Below are 19235 nucleotides of genomic sequence, written 5' to 3'. Positions count from 1 at the left end.
GTGCCAGTTATAGAAATGAAGAGTTCAGTTCCATTTAAACAGGAACTGTCCAAAAGTGTGATGTGTTTCTAAAGGAAACGGAATTCTCCATTATTGGAGGCCTTCTGTGAGAGGCTAAATGATCATTTGCCAGGGCTACAATAGAGGGAATTCATTCAGGAAGAATTTGTGCTAGGTTATTTTGGAAGTCTTTACAGAAATCAACTCGTTAGGAATCTTGTGCTTCTATGACTAAAGATTTTTCTGTGGTGTATTTTGTTAAAAAAAAGGATTCAGTTCAAGTATAAAAGTGAAGTTAAATTATGGCTTGGTCTTTATATTTTTAAAGTACTATCCATCCATCAGTGGATGTTTAAGTAACAGACAGTGACTTATTCGAGTTTGTAGATGTTTGTTGAAATGAATTACATGTGTATAAATGATTTAATCACATAAAGAAGAGTCATCTCGTGACAAAGGAACAAACACGACATTATTTCTTTATCGCTGTAACAATGGCGCTGGCAGAGAGGTTTCAAGTTGATGAAGATTTCATATATTTGTAAGTTACTATTTAGAAAAAATTAAACCATTTTTCAAGTATTGTCTATCCTTAGTAGAGACTTAAATGAATAATATTATTGAAAGTGTTTTTTTTTTTTTTTGTATCTGATAGTCTTAAATTCTACAATGTTCAGCAGATATTACAGGATATAAAATAATCAATAAAAACATATCTGAAGACTAAATCCTAATATTTTGAGCAAATTCATGAATTAGTTTTATCTTCTCATTCCTGTTTCAAAAGGTTTTTTTTTTTTTTTTGGGTATAACAAAAAGGTTTTGCCTTGATTGCAAAAATATTGATAGCAGCTAAAATAGTTGAATGTGTTTGGGTTTAAATTCCTCTATTTTAATTTTACAATTTTATAATTTAACGTCAGGAAGTCATTTGAAAGAATTGGAATGTAAAAAGAAAAACATTTTACAAGTTTTCTAATTGTTAAGTCTTGATAGGACAACTAGCAAAATCAGATTATTTTCTCATAATTAGACCTCTCAGTCTCATATACATTCATGCTTCTAAGACACTAAACTATATTCATGACAATATAGTATTTTACTCATATGAAGTGCTTGATCTGCCTCCATAATTACCTGACTTCCAAAAGGTAACTTACTTTATCTGCATTATTGGCTATATCAACAATTTGTGGGCTGATCATTTTAGGTTATTATCAAAGCAATTGGTGACATTGAAAGTACCAATCCAATTAAGAATCAGTTGTCAAGATTTCTGTATAGACCAAAATGATACCCACACCCATCAACTTCTCAAAAAGTAAACTCAACAAACATTTATTCAATGACTTCTACGTTTTAATACTAAGCACAGAGGACTGAAAGAAAGGCAAAAACCAGTTCTGCATCTTGAAGTGCTCCCTATATAATGGGGGAGACATACAAACAACATGTACAAACAAGATACATGATAAATTGTAGTTAATCACAGCGGGAAAACACTAAAATTAAGGAAGGCTGCCATTTTGTTGTGACAAGGAACTGGAAACTGAATGAATGGCCATCAGTTGGAGAATGACAATAAATGATGATATATGAATGTAATAGGATATCATTGTTCTATAAGAAACAATCAGCAGGATGATTTCAGAGAGGCCTGGAGAGACTTACAGGAACTGATGCTGAGTAAGATGAGTAGAAGCAAGAGAACATTGTACATAGCAACAACAAGACTCTATGATGATTAATTCTGATGATTGTGATTCTTTTCAACAGCGAGGTGATTCAGGCCAGTTCTAATGATCTTATGGTCGAACCATCTGCACCCAGAGAAAAGACTGTGGGGACTGAATGTGGTCGATAACATAATATTTTCACTTTTTGTGTTATTTGCTTACATTTTATTTTCTTTCTCATTCCCCCCTTTTTGATCTGATTTTTCTTGTGCAGCATGATATTTGTGGAAATATGTATAGAAGAAGAGCACATGTTTAATATATATTGGATTACTTGCTGTATAGGGAAGGGGATGGAGAGAATGGAAGGAGAAAAAAATTTGGAACCCAAAGTTTTGCAAGGTCTAATGTTGAAAACTATCTATGTATATGCTTTGAATATAAAAAAGCTTTTTAAAAAATGGAAGCCTGCAAGAGGTTTTTTACAGGAAAGATTTTATCTGAGTTCTAAAAGAATCAGGGAAGGCAGGAGGGGGAAATGAGGAGGAAGAGAATTCCATGTATGAAGGATATCCATTGTAAATGCACAGAATCTGTAATCTTATAAACAGGACAAACGGGAGGTTTGGTATAAATAAAGCCAAATCCCCAAAGCACTAACTTGTAAGCATTTGTTCCTTCTAGTAGCAGTCATAGGTGAATTACATGGTCATAAGGGTATCTATCCAACAGCTTCTATAAGCCTAGAGATTAGGGAATCTGAATGTAGACAGAAATAATATCCAAAAGTTCTCTTATCATCTTTCTACTTTGGAAAGAACCTGCCCCATTTTTAGTCTTCTTGTCTCAAGTCTCTCTCTAATCAAGTCCATTTTCTACTCAATAGCCAAAATGATCCTTCTAAAGAACAGATCTGACCACATCATCCTCTTCTCCTGAATTCTTAACCAGAAAGAGTAGCTAATATTGCCTGTGTGTTTATTCTTAAAGCAATTAGGAATTTAGCATGTGTGACAGTGTGAAATAAGTTAACTTTCCAGGACAAAGCATCTTCTATTTCATTTTATTTCTCAGTTTCCTCATCTGTGTAATGGGGATAATACTAGCACCCACTTCCCAAAGTTGTTGTGAGGCTTAAATGAGATATTTGTTAAACTCTTGGGTACTATGCTAGTACACATAGTGATTTAAATATTAACAATTAAGCAATAAATAGCAATTATGATTTCTTTCTCAAAATTGTATATATGTGTGTGTGTGTGTGTGTAAAATTATATAAAATAAGTAAATATACTCTCGAAGGCAGGGTCATATATAAATTCTGCATCTCCTCTAGCACAGCACTCTGCATAAATAGACAATAAAGCATTGAATGTTTGGTTGATCTAACAAAACAAACTTTAATATATACATATTTTTATGTTTCTTTGTGAAAACCTCCCTAAACTTCCTGAATTTTATTGTGAAAAACTATATAATCCAAGCATCTGGGCCTGCTACCCTCCATCTACCCCTGATCCCAACTACTCACAACTTTCAATCTCTAGTGTGCAGTTCTGTTCATCCAGAGGATATCTTCGCAGATCCATCATGCAAGCAGCTGTTGTCGTGATCCTGTAAGAAAGAAAAAAAAAACAAAAAGGAAAATCATGACCCAAATTCACATGGAAAATGACATCTGACTGTCAGCCTTTTGGGGAGTATTCAGGATCTACCTTTCAAGGAGTTAAAAAAAATCAGCCAGCTGCCAAAACATATTTATCAGCCCAATGAATAGTCCGGAGCTTGGCCCACATCTCCTGGTATCAAGGAATGGCACTTTTCAGTGACTGGCAGGGTTTTTTGAGAATTCTTTCTTTTAATTGATTTCTTAAGAGATATGGATTTATATCATTGACAAATTTTGTGATCATGGGCAAATTCTTCCCCAAAATTACAATGAGGAGGTTGGGCTAGACAGGAGTTTTAAATCATTTTTATGTTACGGATTGTTTGGGCAGTATGATAAAACCTATGGACTCCTTAGGATAATTCTAAATTTATTAAAATTAATTATAAAATTTTAAAAAAGCAATTTAAGAATAAAAATCATTTTTATGTTTAAAATTAATTTAAAATGAGTTTTAAAAAATGCATATAACAAATACAATGGACTAGCAACTCTGTATTATAAAGGAAACTAGTTATATTGATATATAATTACAAAATCTATTTTTTAAAAACAAGTTTATATTCTTATGTTAAGAACCTCTGGACTGGTTATTTCTCAGGTCTCTTTCAGCTCTAACATTCTATAATTCTAAGACCTAAGAGAGGTTATTCAATTAATTTTGTTATTAATTCATGCCTTATTGTGAATGAGCTCATCTGATGTTTTCTAGGGAACAGTTGTGATAGAGTGGAGAGAATTTAAAGACTGAATGAAGACCAGTGAAAGAAGCAGATTATCAAGGATATCTGATTCCATAGAAAAGACAATTCCTCAGACATAGGTTCGACGATAAGCAATGGTGTGACCAAGTGAAGGGAGATAGTAAATCAATTTGCTTTGGTTGATGTAGAAGAAATTGAGCAAGGGGATTCAGAAGAGACAAGAGACATCGGGTAGTCTGGATTGATGGCTTTGAGGATCAATGAAAGTCTTGGTTCCAGCTCCTATTGTGTTGGATACTTTTCTCTCTCTGATTATGTGGCAAATTATCTGAGTATATTATGACTGACCTGCTTTACCAACTTAATTTTAGAGCTATGCCATTGAGTTAGCCAGACTCCCATGATGATGTAGTTGGCCAAACTGAACTATTACAGAATTGAACGATTTCAGAGCTGGGAGGGATCTGAGGGGAGGCAGTCTAAGCCATACCTGATAAGAAAGACTGCTCTGGAGGATACACTCTGAAGGCAGGGACCATGTCACCTATAAGTTTTGTATCTCCTCCAGCACAGTGTTCTGCACACAGCAGACAATAAAAGTTTGTTGAATGATCTAACAAGATAAACTTCCATAGATTTGTAGATTTTATTTGAGAGACACGGATATTATGCCATCCTATTAATAGCTAAATATTAATTTGTGATTCACCCTTTTCCTCCTCTTTAAGACTAGACTCCTGAAAAGGTCAGTCAATCTCTGAAGGCATGATTAATGACACGATTATTCCTGAAGAGTGATCACTAAGTCTTTGCAATTGATAATACAAAGATTTTTTTCTTTTCAAGGTGCTACCAGCTTTCTATCAACTAGTAGTAATATGTGCAATATAGTAGTGATTCTTTCCTTGAAAGTTGCAGCGAGTCATAGAGTTTTCAAAAAGCATTTGTCAACAGAATCCAAGTTCCGAGAGCTGGAAGGTCTGGTGTAGGGCACTAGAGTTGGAGTCCACAAGCCCCAGATTCGCACATCACCCAAGGTACTTGCTAGGTGGGTGACTCAAGTGGGCCAGTGATTCAGCTTCTGTGTGCCTCGATTTCCTCAGCTATGAAACGATCGGGTTGGGTTCCTTTTCTGCTCTAATCTAAGATACTAAGGCAAGGTTTACGTTCAGGTGAAGCTTCATCTTAACTAAATGCTGTGGGGATCGTTCAGCCTTGATGATCCGAATCATATTCTGTGGAATTAAAGGCCCAAAGAATTATGCAGCCAAGCAATCACATCGAACGGCAGAACTCTTGCTGGAAGTATTTGCATCTGAGGTCCATGTCCTAAATTATTATTTGGGCTTTCCATTTGACTTCTACCATCAAGGCCTCCTTTTCAGAGGAGTTTGAGAGAATTAGCTGCAGAGTTGGCAGCAAACAACGGCACATCAGATTGGTCACTGTTTATGGGGAAGTAGTTAGCCAACTGTTCCTCTGGACACTGATTCCAAGTGTGGGGGCAGGAGGCAGCACGATGTGTCTGCTTCTTTTAAAATCAAATCAACAAGCATTTATTAAGCACTTACTATGTGCCAGACAGGCTATTTGCAATGGTCATTGTGATAATTTGTTTATAGAATTGACCACTGGCCCTGAAAAAGAGATGGGTTATTAAAAGAAAGTGAGCCAAGGTTACTATGGGATACTGAAATAAATAGAAATCATGTTGCTGTGACTTTCACTGAGTAAACTCAGAATTTATGAGGCAGGATTGGTCCTTTCTGAGCTGAACTCCCTTTCTTCAGTTGAACACAGAAGAAATGATTGTGTTAATTCTGGATGTAGATCACCTTTGGCTGCTCTACAAAGGCAAAAAAATAGGTATTCCTAGTCTTCAGGAAACTTAGCACTGAAGATCTTATGTATTCCTATCACTCTTTAAAAATGTTATCGGTGACTTCCAGTTAAGATGGCGGAGAGGAGGCTCACAGTTGCATAAGCTCCGCGCTTTCTCTCACTATCCACTTCATTACAAGCCTCTGAATCAATGCTTGACTGAAAAAAACCCACAAATAGTTACCAAGAGAAGCCATCCTTGAGATCCGCCAAGAAAGGTCTGTCTTTACTGGAGGGCTGGGGCGGTTTTAGATCGGGCGCAGGCTGAGGGCAGCGGCAGTGAGGGCACAGGAGCAGACTGGAGAGGGGGTGGGGAGTGATTGTAGCCACCTCTGTGGGGAGAGCTTCGCTACAGGTTTGGATACTTTGCTCCGGCAGCAAGTCAGCAGCCCAGCAGAGAAGCTAAAAACACCGGGGTTGAAGAACACAACCGCAAACAGCTGGAGTCTCTCGGGACCTGGCCGCCCTCCCCTTCCCCCCCCTCAGTGACTCAGCACGCTTTGGGATCTCAGAGCGCAGGCGCAGCACAGTCCTGCTAGTGCCTCACTGCTGCCCCCTGCAGTCTGTAGAGGAAGCTCGATAACACACCCAGCCCCTCCCCCAAAGAAAGACTCCAGTTTTTTCTGTTTTTCTTTGGTAGTTTGTCTCTGATTAATAGACAGAATGAGCAAGAAGCTGAAGAGGACTTTAACCCTTGACAGCTTCTATACAGATAGAGAGCAGACTCTAAATCCTGAGGAGACTAAAAACAGGCAGTCCCCAGGTGATTCCCCAAAGGAGGAGATCGTCTGTTCCTCAGCACAGATGAACCTCATAGAAGTGATTAAAAAGGCTCTCACAAGGGAGCTAGAAGAAAAATGGGGAAAGCAGAGTGAGGCTTGGCAAAAGGAGAGGGAACCTTGGGAAAAGGAGAGGGAGGCTTGGCAAAAGAGCCTGGAGAAAGTTAAAGAGAGAGTGGATAAAGAAGTAAAATCCTTGAAAAATAGGATTAGTGAACTGGAAACAGAAAACAGCTCTCTAAAAAACAAAATTGGCGAAATGGAAAAAAATTCCACAGAACAAAAGAACTCAATTGGACAATTAGAAAAAGATTTTAAAAAAGTGAGTGAAGAAAATACTTCACTGAAAATCAGAATTGAACAAGTGGAATTGAATGACTCGAGGAGACAAGAAGAATCAGTCAAGCAAATCCAAAAAAATCAAACAATGGAGAAAAATGTGAAATACCTTCTGGGGAAGACAACAGACCTGGAAAACAGATCCAGGAGAGACAATCTGAGAATCATTGGACTTCCAGAAAAACATGATGAAAAAAAGAGCCTGGACACTATTTTCCAGGAAATTATCAAAGAGAACTGCCCAAAAGTCATAGGAACAGAGGAAAAAATAAACATTGAAAGGATTCATCGATCACCCACTGAAAGGGATCCTAAAATCAAAACACCAAGGAATATAGTGGCCAAATGCCAGAACCCTCAGATGAAGGAAAAAATATTGCAAGCGGCTAGAAAAACCCAATTCAAGTATCAAGGAGCCACAATAAGGATCACCCAGGATCTGGCAGCATCCACATTAAAAGATCGAAGGGCCTGGAATATGATATTCCGAAAGGCTAAGGAACTTGGTATGCAACCAAAAATAACTTACCCAGCGAGAATGAGCATCTTTTTCCAGGGAAGAAGATGGACATTCAACGAAGTAAGCGAATTTCATCTATTTCTGATGAAAAAACCAGAACTTAACAAAAAGTTTGATCTACAAATATAGAACTCAAGAGAAATCTAAAAAGGTAAAGATTAATCTTGGGAACTATATTTTGACTATATAGATGTATAAAGAATACATGTATACCTTGTTCTAGAAATTGATGTGGAAAGGACATTGTACCAGAAAAAGGGTAAAGTGGGGGTAGTACATCTCATGAAGAGGCATAGGAAACCTGTTATATCTGAGAGAAAGAATGGAGGGGGATGAATATAGTGGGTATCTTACTGCCTTCAGAATTGGCTTTAAGTGAAAAATCTTAAGACATATTCAATCTATGGTGAAACTTCTCCCACCTCATTGAAAAGTGAGAAGGGAAAAGTGAAAAGGGAAGGAATAAGCTAAGCGGAAGGGAATACGGGAACTGGGAGGGAAAGGGGTAAGATAGGGGGAGGAACTCTAAGGCGGGGGGAGGGATACTAAAAAGGGAGGGCTGTGAGAAGCAAGGGTGCTCACAAGCTTAATACTGGGAAGGGGGGGAAAGGGGAAAGAAGGGAGAAAAGCATAAACCGGGGTTAACAAGATGGCAAGTAATACAGAATTGGTCATTCTAACCATAAACGTGAACGGGGTAAACTCCCCCATAAAGAGGAAGCGGTTAGCAGAATGGATTAAAAGCCAGAATCCTACAATATGTTGTTTACAGGAAACACACCTGAAGCGGGGAGATACATGCAGGTTAAAGGTAAAAGGTTGGAGCAAAATCTACTATGCTTCAGGTGAAGTCAAAAAAGCAGGGGTAGCCATCCTGATCTCAGATCAAGCTAAAGCAAAAATTGATCTAATTAAAAGAGATAAGGAAGGGCACTATATCTTGCTAAAGAGTAGCATGGATAATGAAGCACTATCTATATTAAACATATATGCACCAAGTGGGGTAGCATCTAAATTCTTAAAAGAGAAACTAAGAGAGCTGCAAGAAGAAATAGACAGTAAAACTATAATAGTGGGAGATCTTAACCTTGCACTCTCAGAATTAGATAAATCAAACCACAAAATAAATAAGAAAGAAGTCAAAGAGGTAAATAGAATACTAGAAAAGTTAGATATGATAGATCTCTGGAGAAAATGTAATGGAGACAGAAAGGAATACACTTTCTTTTCAGCAGTTCATGGAACCTATACAAAAATTGACCACATATTAGGACATAAAAACCTCAAACTCAAATGCAGTAAGGCAGAAATAGTAAATGCATCCTTTTCAGACCACGATGCAATGAAAATTACATTCAACAAAAAACCAGGGGGAAGTAGACCAAAAAATAATTGGAAACTAAATAATCTCATACTAAAGAATGATTGGGTGAAACAGCAAATCATAGACATAATTAATAACTTCACCCAAGAAAACGATAATAATGAGACATCATACCAAAATGTATGGGATGCAGCCAAAGCGGTAATAAGGGGAAATTTCATATCTCTAGAGGCCTATTTGTATAAAATAGAGAAAGAGAAGGTCAATGAATTGGGTTTGCAACTAAAAATGCTAGAAAAGGAACAAATTAAAAACCCCCAGTCAAACACTAAACTTGAAATTCTAAAAATAAAAGGTGAGATCAATAAAATTGAAAGTAAAAAAACTATTGAATTGATTAATAAAACTAAGAGTTGGTTCTATGAAAAAACCAACAAAATAGACAAACCCTTAGTAAATCTGATTAAAAAAAGAAGAGAGGAAAATCAAATTGTTAGTCTTAAAAATGAAAAGGGAGAACTCACCACTAACGAAGAGGAAATTAGAGCAATAATTAGGAGTTACTTTGCCCAACTTTATGCCAATAAATTCGACAACTTAAATGAAATAGAAAAATACCTCCAAAAATATAGCTTGCCCAAACTAACAGAGGAAGAAGTAAATATCCTAAACAGTCCCATCTCAGAAAAAGAAATAGAACAAACTATCAATCAACTCCCTAAGAAAAAATCCCCAGGACCAGATGGATTTACATGTGAATTCTACCAAACATTTAAAGAACAATTAATTCCAATGTTATATAAACTATTTGAAAAAATAGAGATTGAAGGAGTCCTACCAAACTCCTTTTATGACACAGACATGGTACTGATACCTAAACCAGGTAGGCTGAAAACAGAGAAAGAAAATTATAGACCAATCTCCCTAATGAATATTGATGCTAAAATCTTAAATAAAATATTAGCAAAAAGATTACAGAAAATCGTCACCAGGATAATACACTATGACCAAGTAGGATTTATACCAGGAATGCAGGGCTGGATCAATATTAGGAAAACTATTAGCATAATTGACTATATCAATAACCAAACAAACAAAAACCATATGATCATCTCAATAGATGCAGAAAAAGCATTTGATAAAATCCAACATCCATTCCTAATAAAAACACTTGAGAGCATAGGAATAAATGGACTTTTCCTTAAAATAGTCAGGAGCATATATTTAAAACCATCAGTAAGCATCATATGCAATGGGGAAAAACTGGAACCTTTCCCAGTAAGATCTGGAGTGAAGCAAGGTTGCCCACTATCACCATTATTATTTAATATCGTATTAGAAACACTAGCCTCGGCAATAAGAGTCGAGAAAGATATTAAAGGAATTAGAGTAGAGTAGAGAACCCCAGAGATTCTACTAAAAAGCTATTGGAAATAATTCATAATTTTAGCAAAGTAGCTGGCTACAAAATAAATCCCCATAAATCCTCAGCATTTTTATACATCACCAACAAAACCCAACAGCAAGAGATACAAAGAGAAATTCCATTCAGAATAACTGTTGATACCATAAAATATTTGGGAATCTATCTACCAAAGGAAAGTCAGGAATTATATGAGCAAAATTATAAAAAAGTCTCCACACAAATAAAGTCAGACTTAAATAATTGGAAAAACATTAAGTGCTCTTGGATCGGCCGAGCAAACATAATAAAGATGACAATACTCCCTAAACTAATCTATTTATTTAGTGCTATACCAATCAGACTTCCAAGAAAATATTTTATTGATCTAGAAAAAATAACAACAAAATTCATATGGAACAATAAAAAGTCGAGAATTTCAAGGGAATTAATGAAAAAAAAAATCAAATGAAGGTGGCCTAGCTGTACCTGATCTAAAATTATATTATAAAGCAGCAGTCACCAAAACCATTTGGTATTGGCTAAGAAATAGATTAGTGGATCAGTGGAAAAGGCTAGGTTCACAAGACAGAATAGTCAACTATAGCAATCTAGTGTTTGACAAACCCAAAGCCCCTAACTTCTGGGAAAAGAATTCATTATTTGATAAAAACTGCTGGGATAATTGGAAATTAGTATGGCAGAAATTAGGCATGGACCCACACTTAACACCATATACCAAGATAAGATCAAAATGGGTCTATGACCTAGGCATAAAGAACGAGATTATAAATAAATTAGAGGAACATAGAATAGTTTATCTCTCAGACTTGTGGAGGAGAAAGAAATTTGTGACCAAAGATGAACTAGAGACCATTACTGATCACAAAATAGAAAATTTTGATTACATCAAATTAAAAAGCCTTTGTACAAATAAAACTAATGCAAACAAGATTAGAAGGGAAGCAACAAACTGGGAAAACATTTTCACAGTTAAAGGTTCTGATAAAGGCCTCATTTCCAAAATATATAGAGAACTGACTCAAATTTATAAGAAATCAAGCCATTCTCCAATTGATAAATGGTCAAAGGATATGAACAGACAATTTTCAGAGGATGAAATTGAAACTATTACCACTCATATGAAAGAGTGTTCCAAATCATTATTGATCAGAGAAATGCAAATTAAGACAACTCTGAGATACCACTACACACCTGTCAGATTGGCTAAGATGACAGGAAAAAATAATGATGAATGTTGGAGGGGATGCGGGAAAACTGGGACACTAATGCATTGTTGGTGGAGTTGTGAACGAATCCAACCATTCTGGAGAGCAATCTGGAATTATGCCCAAAAAATTATCAAATTGTGCATACCCTTTGATCCAGCAGTGTTTCTATTGGGCTTATATCCCAAAGAAATACTAAAGAAGGGAAAGGGACCTGTATGTGCCAAAATGTTTGTAGCAGCCCTGTTTGTAGTGGCTAGAAACTGGAAAATGAATGGATGCCCATCAATTGGAGAATGGCTGGGTAAATTGTGGTATATGAATGTTATGGAATATTATTGTTCTGTAAGAAATGACCAGCAGGATGAATACAGAGAGGACTGGCGAGACTTACATGAACTGATGCTAAGTGAAATGAGCAGAACCAGGAGATCATTATACACTTCGACAACGATATTGTATGAGGACATATTTTGATGGAAGTGGATTTCTTTGACAAAGAGACCTGAGTTTCAATTGATAAATGACGGACAAAAGCAGCTACACCCAAAGAAAGAACACTGGGAAACGAATGTGAACTATCTGCATTTTTGTTTTTCTTCCCGGTTATTTATACCTTCTGAATCCAATTCTCCCTATGCAACAAGAGAACTGTTCAGTTCTGCAAACATATATTGTATCTAGGATATACTGCAACATATCCAACATATAAAGGACTGCTTGCCATCTAGGGGAGGGGGTGGAGGGAGGGAGGGAGGGAAAAAAAAATAGGAACAGATCGAGTGTCAATATAAAGTAATTATTAAATAAAAATTAAATTAAAAAAAAATAAAAATGTTATCGGTGAAACTCTTGGCCTCTCATAATTTCTGGGCATTCCAGGAGACTTTCAACTGTGCTTGCTTTTTCCCCCCCAATGTAGATCCAGAATTAGCAACCAACTGAAAAAATGTGGAAAGAACCAAACCTCCTATTCCAAAATAAAAGCAAACTCTAAGTCTGAAAGTAAAAAGCAAAGTACTGTTCCAGAGAATTGATTTGCTGTGGCTACAAAGAATTTACCAGGAAGTGAACATCTCCAATTATAAAGGAAGATAGTAGGCCTTCCTACAATTGTAAACAATTCCCAAATAAACCAGAGCTACTCATCGAAGCCCCAAGGAGCTTTTCATTTGTAAGCTACCCCATGACCCATCTGGGAAAGAATCTGGGGTGGATGAGTAAATAATTGCTTATGGATTTGTCTGAGTCACATATCAAAGCAGGATCCTATCCAGAGACCAAATTCAGGACCTTGGATTTATGGTGCATTTAATGAGTCTAAAATGTAATATCAACATGAATGAAAGCTGGTAGGAGCATGGTATGAGAAAATCTCTCTTTTATGATCATGGATGGAACGTCACAAATAACTAACCAACCCAAAACAACCTTATCAAAACAAAACAAAACCCAAATGATCCAAAAAATCCCATCATGAGTGAGGAGAAATACATTAATATACATAATCATCATTGCTAAGTCGATAGCATCACCTCAGTCTATGAAGGACTGATAATAAATAAATAGGATATAACTAGAGACTCAGCTAGGTTCAAACCAACAGAACCTATATTTGTGTGTATATTATGAAATGATTATGATAACGATTGATCATATTGTATATTTAGAGTATAGTTTACTTTTCCATCTTTCCCTTGAGTAAATCTATCTATACTGATACTGTCCATCTTAAAGGGTGAGCTTCTATAGTATCTGTATCTTGGTTTTGTTCATAGCCAAGAAGAAATCAATACGGATGCCCATTTAGGTTGGGTAACTTGGCAATTTCTTTTTTGAACTCCAAACGATATTTCCTTGCAAAGTTTTGGCTCCATATCCTTGGGACAATTTAGGGGCTTTCTTAAGTCATTAAGAAGACCATTTTGTGAGTGGTTTGTATCTTGCTCTAACTTGATATAGGATAAAAATAGTAAAAACATAACAACAAAACAAACAGAAAGCTAAACTTGGTTTGTGTGATATCATATATAGTGGCACTTGCTAGATATTTTTTGAAGATGGTGTTGATAAAAAAAATCTACACTGAAAAGAGTTCTCTTTTATCAGCAAGCTTCCATTCCTTTTTATCTCTTTTGTTTCTATGCCTCTGGTTTCTTTTTTTCCACTGTGTTTTGTAGATCTAGTTCAGAATGCTAATAAGACTCTTTTTGGTGCAATCCCAGTTAGTGATTTCCAGGTAATTAGTTGCATACCAAATGTTGTGTAAATGGGCTCATTATTATTCATTTCTGTAAGGCTGGGTGATTCATGAGCCACTTTGTGAATATGAAAAGCAGTTCATAAATCAGAGCCAAAAAGAAAAGAAAAGAATAATAACAGGACAATAATAATTAACAGTTCTTTGTCAGGGATCCAGCCCTTGGTCTCAATCACACTGTCACTGTGGATGTCTGGTTGAGTTAGGGAAAGGAATGAGTACTTTCCCAAATTCGTGTCATTTTTACTTTATTTTCTTCATAAGGAACAAGAACGCTTATTAAATTTATACCACAGTTGATATTTCTTAATTAGTGATTTACTGAAATATGTATTCAAAAATAGAGGAAGAAGTCTCCCATCATCTTGACTATCAAGCACTCTCTGCAAGTGATCAACCAACTGGGAAGAATTCAAAGGACAAAAGACCCTCCCAAAGTGAAAGGAGATCTTGAGTCTGAAAATCAGATGAATCAAGCATCTTTAAAATGAAGCATCCTATTTTTAGTGGTCACTGTCAAACAAATAACTTTATAAAATTTAAATCAGCCCTTATCATAAGATGGGGATGAATTCCAATAATGATCTTTTAAAAAATAGTGCCCTAGAGCGATAGAGTGCCAGATTTAAATTCTCAGAAAACTTCATAGATGGTTTTTATTGTTGCAGTATAAATGCCACTGGGATGAGAACATTTACCCTGTATTTCCCATTCTGTAAGAGGGACACATCTAGCTCCGGTTCTTCCAATCAAAGAAATAATTACAACAAATTTATATTACCTGTGCTATGGCGTAAGCTATCTATGAACTTTTCATTCTGCATTTGTGGGACCTGAACAACTTCACGGAGTTTGACTCCTTTGTACAAAAAGACCCGAAGTAGAGTGACAGAATGACCACAGCAGTAGCCTCCCCATCCCACTAAGTTAGGAAGCCCTGGGTCACTCTATCAGAATCTTCATGCAAAGTTAGAGTATCACCAGATGCCATTTCCCTGAGTCATGAATCAATAGCCGTTCCCAAGTTTAAACTTCTTGCCCTTTCTCTTCATTCCTGGTTCTGCTCCACCAAGAAAGCTTGTGGAAATCCCCCAGACTTGACTGATTTAGGGAGAAAGATTCCTCACTTCTTCTGAGGTCCCCAAGGGGTGACCAATTCTACATAGGGCCCCAGCAGACTGTTTCCACATTCTCCCATATTCCCATACTCTCCTTCATATTGTAAGTATGTCATTCCATAAAGCTGTCTTACTTTACTGTCTTATTGTATGTCCTGTATTTCCTTGTACTGGATTATGGGTATTCTGAAACTTCCTAAGTCTACATTAAGGGAAATGAAAAGAAGGTTAAGAATCTATACTTGATCAAGCTATTTTAGGGAAGTGTTGACTTGCATTGCCAATGAATTGACGGCTTTTTGCTTTTTCCCACTGAGGTGCTCACTCCCTTGATAGGCTGATGAGGATATTCCAAGTGATAAACTTTTTCATATGTCTATGAATCTGTGACCTCACAGGTGTGGGTTCTCCTACTACTGCAGCTTGGAACCTCGTCACACATTTCTTATATCTTTCTTGGAAGATCTACAAGAAGGCACACAGACTTTCTCTGTTCCCTCCCCATTCCCTCATATTTTGTATGTACACTACACTAAACATCTCTATTACTCCATGGTTGGTCCATTTCTTTTTCTGGTCTTTTCTGTCCTTAATGAAGTCTTTTATGCTACTTCTTCCATGCAAGTCATCATTGGTAATACAGACTGCCCCAAAGGTCTTAGTGGATTATACTGGGATATATTCATACCCACCAAGTATATTTCCATTGCCTATAACTAGGATTTGTCTGGGATGTTGGTGGTCCAAGGTTTATACAACAACAGTGAGAGAATATTGGTATTATAAAGGTGGGCTTTCGCATCAAGGATGATCTTGCAATTATTAAAACAGCTACATAACCTTGGAGTCTACTTTCCACTTTAAATCTGGACTTAGCGCCTTTGTTCCTATCTAAGTCCTATCCAAGATATCTGTGCTGACAGACCGACTCGGTGAGCTGTCCACCCAATGACGTGTTATAATCTTCATCCACTTGAATTTTCCTGTGTGGGTTACGGGCCAATTTGTTTTGAGTGGCCATGGCTCTAATTGAAGAGACCCTTCAGTGTTCTGGGACTTCATGAAATCAGCCTAATATTCCATGCAAACTGGAACATCTGGAAAACAAATCTAAGGGAATTTAGATGTTGAGTTAGAGTTAGAGTCTCCTCCGTCCTGGAAATCAGTATACATCGCCTTGCTTTATTCCTCACTTACTGTTTATAGTCAGAATGTTTGTGAAAAAAAAATTGCTGTAGTAGCATCCATAAAGGGACATTTTGTGATCTTGACTTTAGCTTCATAGTTATTCAGCTGTACAAGGTCCTGTTGAATGGTTTGATGATTAGTAAGGAGGTCTGGCCCATGTTCAGGCCACATCAGCTTGGTAAAATGATGTTCCATGTGGACGGGGATATGGGGATATCATCTTTGTAAGCTGAGAGGATATGCCCATGGACTAGATCCTCATTACAATCACCAAAATCACTTTTGATCACACTGTAAAGTTAAAACTTCCAGGCTCTCCTTCAAAGTATTTCCTATGCATATGGTAAGCAAAAAACTAATATCCAAGGTAGCTATGATATATATAGAAATTCGACTGCAAATAAAGCAATGGCTTTGAGACCGCCAATTTCTAAATAAAGCAGGATAAATCATATCTAGCCCTGGAAATAAGAGCTGACATCCAACGTACAGGCAGTGCTGCTGAGGTATAACAATTATTTTTCCATAAACAGAAATCATCCTTACTTGTATGCGTCTAGGCTTAAATTAAGACGGGTAATAGAATTGTGACAAATATCTGGCGGAAATTAGACAAAATTTGCTCCAGGTGAATTTCATTTATGGATTTTTGAGATTTAATCTTGTCATCACCTTCTGCTGCGTTTCAGAGGCTGGGCTTCCTGATCCAAATCGTTTGAAGTTAGATGAATTTATACTTAGAGTAGGGCTTCTTAACCTGGAATCTGTGAAATTGTTTTCTTTAAAATATTATGATAACTCTACTTCATATTAATTGACTCCCTTTGTATTTCTAGGTATTTTATTTTATGCATCTTAAAAAAAATGAGGAGAAGAGGTCTGTAGGATATTCTGGACCTGCCAGAGGGGTTCAAGACACAAGCCAGGTGAAGAAACCCTGACTTAGAGGTTGGACATTTGGATAGAGTTTTCATACTTGCTCCAAATTCAAATTCAGAACATGGCTAATGGCAGGACAAGGGAAGCTGAAAGTACTTGCCTGAGGAAAACAAAGCTTTAAAATTGGAAAGTGACATTTTACACTTGTAACCCCAAGTTATAGCATTTAAGACAGCTCAGATGAGTGCATTAATATTAAAATCAGGTTTCTCTTTTTATGATTTCCTAAGTATAACGATCTAGAATGGGCAGACCCATGTATTGTGAATTATGCCTAGATTCTCTTCCATTAATTTTCCGCAAAGGGTAGTGAGGTCACCATCAAAGCTGAAGAGGCTCCCGAGCTAATTGAAATGTAAACTGTTGGAGGGGCCAAGAGGCTACCCATTTCTCCTGAAAATTTTAAAAGGATCAAAACCCTCATCTGGCATCACTGGGGAGACAGAGCTGTAATTATCATGGAAACGGCCCAGAGCCCAATCCGGCATCTCTAACAGGGCAGGTGAACCCCAGAGTGGCCCCTTCTCTCAACTCTGCTGACGGCCGCCGGGAGCAAGGAACAGCTGCCTGGAGCTTCTCCGGGCCAGGACGATCATCGAGAAAATGAGAGATCGGGAGGCTGGATGTTTTCCCCACAAATGCTTCTGTTTCCAGATGGCAAAAAGCGACAATGGGCGCATCTCTCCAAAGTAGGAAAGCTCCATCAATCTTTCTCCCTGCAGCTCTCGGTCTGACTGGCAGAGTGCTGGGTTCTGTCTCTCCCTCTCACTAGATGATCCCCGGTCCAGTTCCTCTTCCAGACTTCTTACTTTACACACACATGTATGAACATACATACACATACACACTTACACATACATGTGATGCGCACGCACAAACTCGTCCGGGGTCACACAGCTAGCAAGTGTCCGAGCCAAATCTGAATTCCAGCCTGGCAGCCTGCCGCCCACCACGCCACCAAAGTGCCCACGCTTGGCATGGGACAAAATGAAAAAGATCAAAGAGCTTCATCCAGAAGAGGATCAGGATTGGAATTTGAGGGGGGAAAAGAATGGGCTATCCAATATAGATAAATGAATTTTTATCTCGGCTAGTTAGTATCAGAAAGATATTTTAAAGAGAATCATGGATTCCTAATGATTAAATGACTGCTATAGTTTCAGGTATGACTACAAGTGAAAGATACAGTGTTTTCAGGTATGTTGACTGAATTCAATATCCATAGAGATAGTAAGTCTGGCTTAATAGAAATCCAAACTACACCTTTTTGATTTTTTACTTTTTTTTTTATAAGGAAGGGTGGATAATGCAGAAATTTGGGCCCTTGAAAGGTTGGTTCTATCTCTTTTTTAATTCAGAGGACAGGGAATAGGATGACTCCCAGTGGACACTTATTACATATTTTTCATCTCTTGGGATGGCTTTGGGATCCAAGAGATGAATTTAACAATCTCTCTTCTACTGTTCATGGATATTATCTGCTTCTCATGTTTTCAATCATCTGCTTCGGTCTTAGAAGTGACAACCAACCAACAATGAAGATGTTAATGCCATACTAATTTCAGGCAACAGTTATTTCCTTCCTTCCTTCCTTCCTTCCTTCCTTCCTTCCTTCCTTCCTTCCTTCCTTCCTTCCTTCCTTCCTTCCTTCCTTCCTTCCTTCCTTCCTTCTTCCTTCCTTCCTTCCTCCTTCCTTCCTTCCTCCTTCCTTCCTTTCTTCCTCCTTCCTTCCTTCCTCCTTCCTTCCTTCCTTCCTCCCTCCCTTCCTTCCTTCCTTTTCCTTCCTTCTTTCCTCTTCCTTCTTCCCTCCCTCCCTCTCCCTTCCTTCCTTCCTTCCACAAATAGTTCTTACTATGTGTTTATTAGGCGATAAGGTTTTGTGGAAGTGCTGTAGTATTGTATACATGTGATTTTTCATTTTTATGTTCCTATACCTACTTCATATTTGAAGATTGGTACAAGGGTAGTGAACAAAATGTTAGGTTTGGATTCAGGAAGACAGTAGTTACAAGTCTATTCCTGAATCTTATTACTCGTGGGACCATAAGCAAGACTGTGACCTCTCTGTGCTTCACTTTCTTTCTTTCTTTTTTTTTTTTTAATAACTTTTTATTTACAAGTTATATGCATGGGTAATTTTACAGCATTGACAATTGCCAAACCTTTTGTTCCAATTTTTCCCCTCCTTCCCCCGACCCCCTCCCCCA

General features: G+C 37.3%; 1 protein-coding gene across 1 annotated transcript in view; it reads right to left on the bottom strand.

Moving 5' to 3' along the window:
- GABRB1 (gamma-aminobutyric acid type A receptor subunit beta1) overlaps positions 1-19235 on the bottom strand; it is a 425588-nt gene that overhangs the window by 68655 nt on the left and 337698 nt on the right. The window contains exon 5 of the mRNA XM_051965722.1: positions 3208-3290. Within this exon, the coding sequence (XP_051821682.1) occupies positions 3208-3290 (83 nt within the window). The remainder of the gene's footprint in view (positions 1-3207; positions 3291-19235) is intronic.

Source organism: Antechinus flavipes, chromosome 6 (assembly GCF_016432865.1).
Source record: "Antechinus flavipes isolate AdamAnt ecotype Samford, QLD, Australia chromosome 6, AdamAnt_v2, whole genome shotgun sequence".
Lineage (NCBI taxonomy): Eukaryota > Metazoa > Chordata > Mammalia > Dasyuromorphia > Dasyuridae > Antechinus > Antechinus flavipes.
Note: the sequence above shows the minus strand (reverse complement) of the source record. Positions and strands in the feature narration are given on the sequence as shown.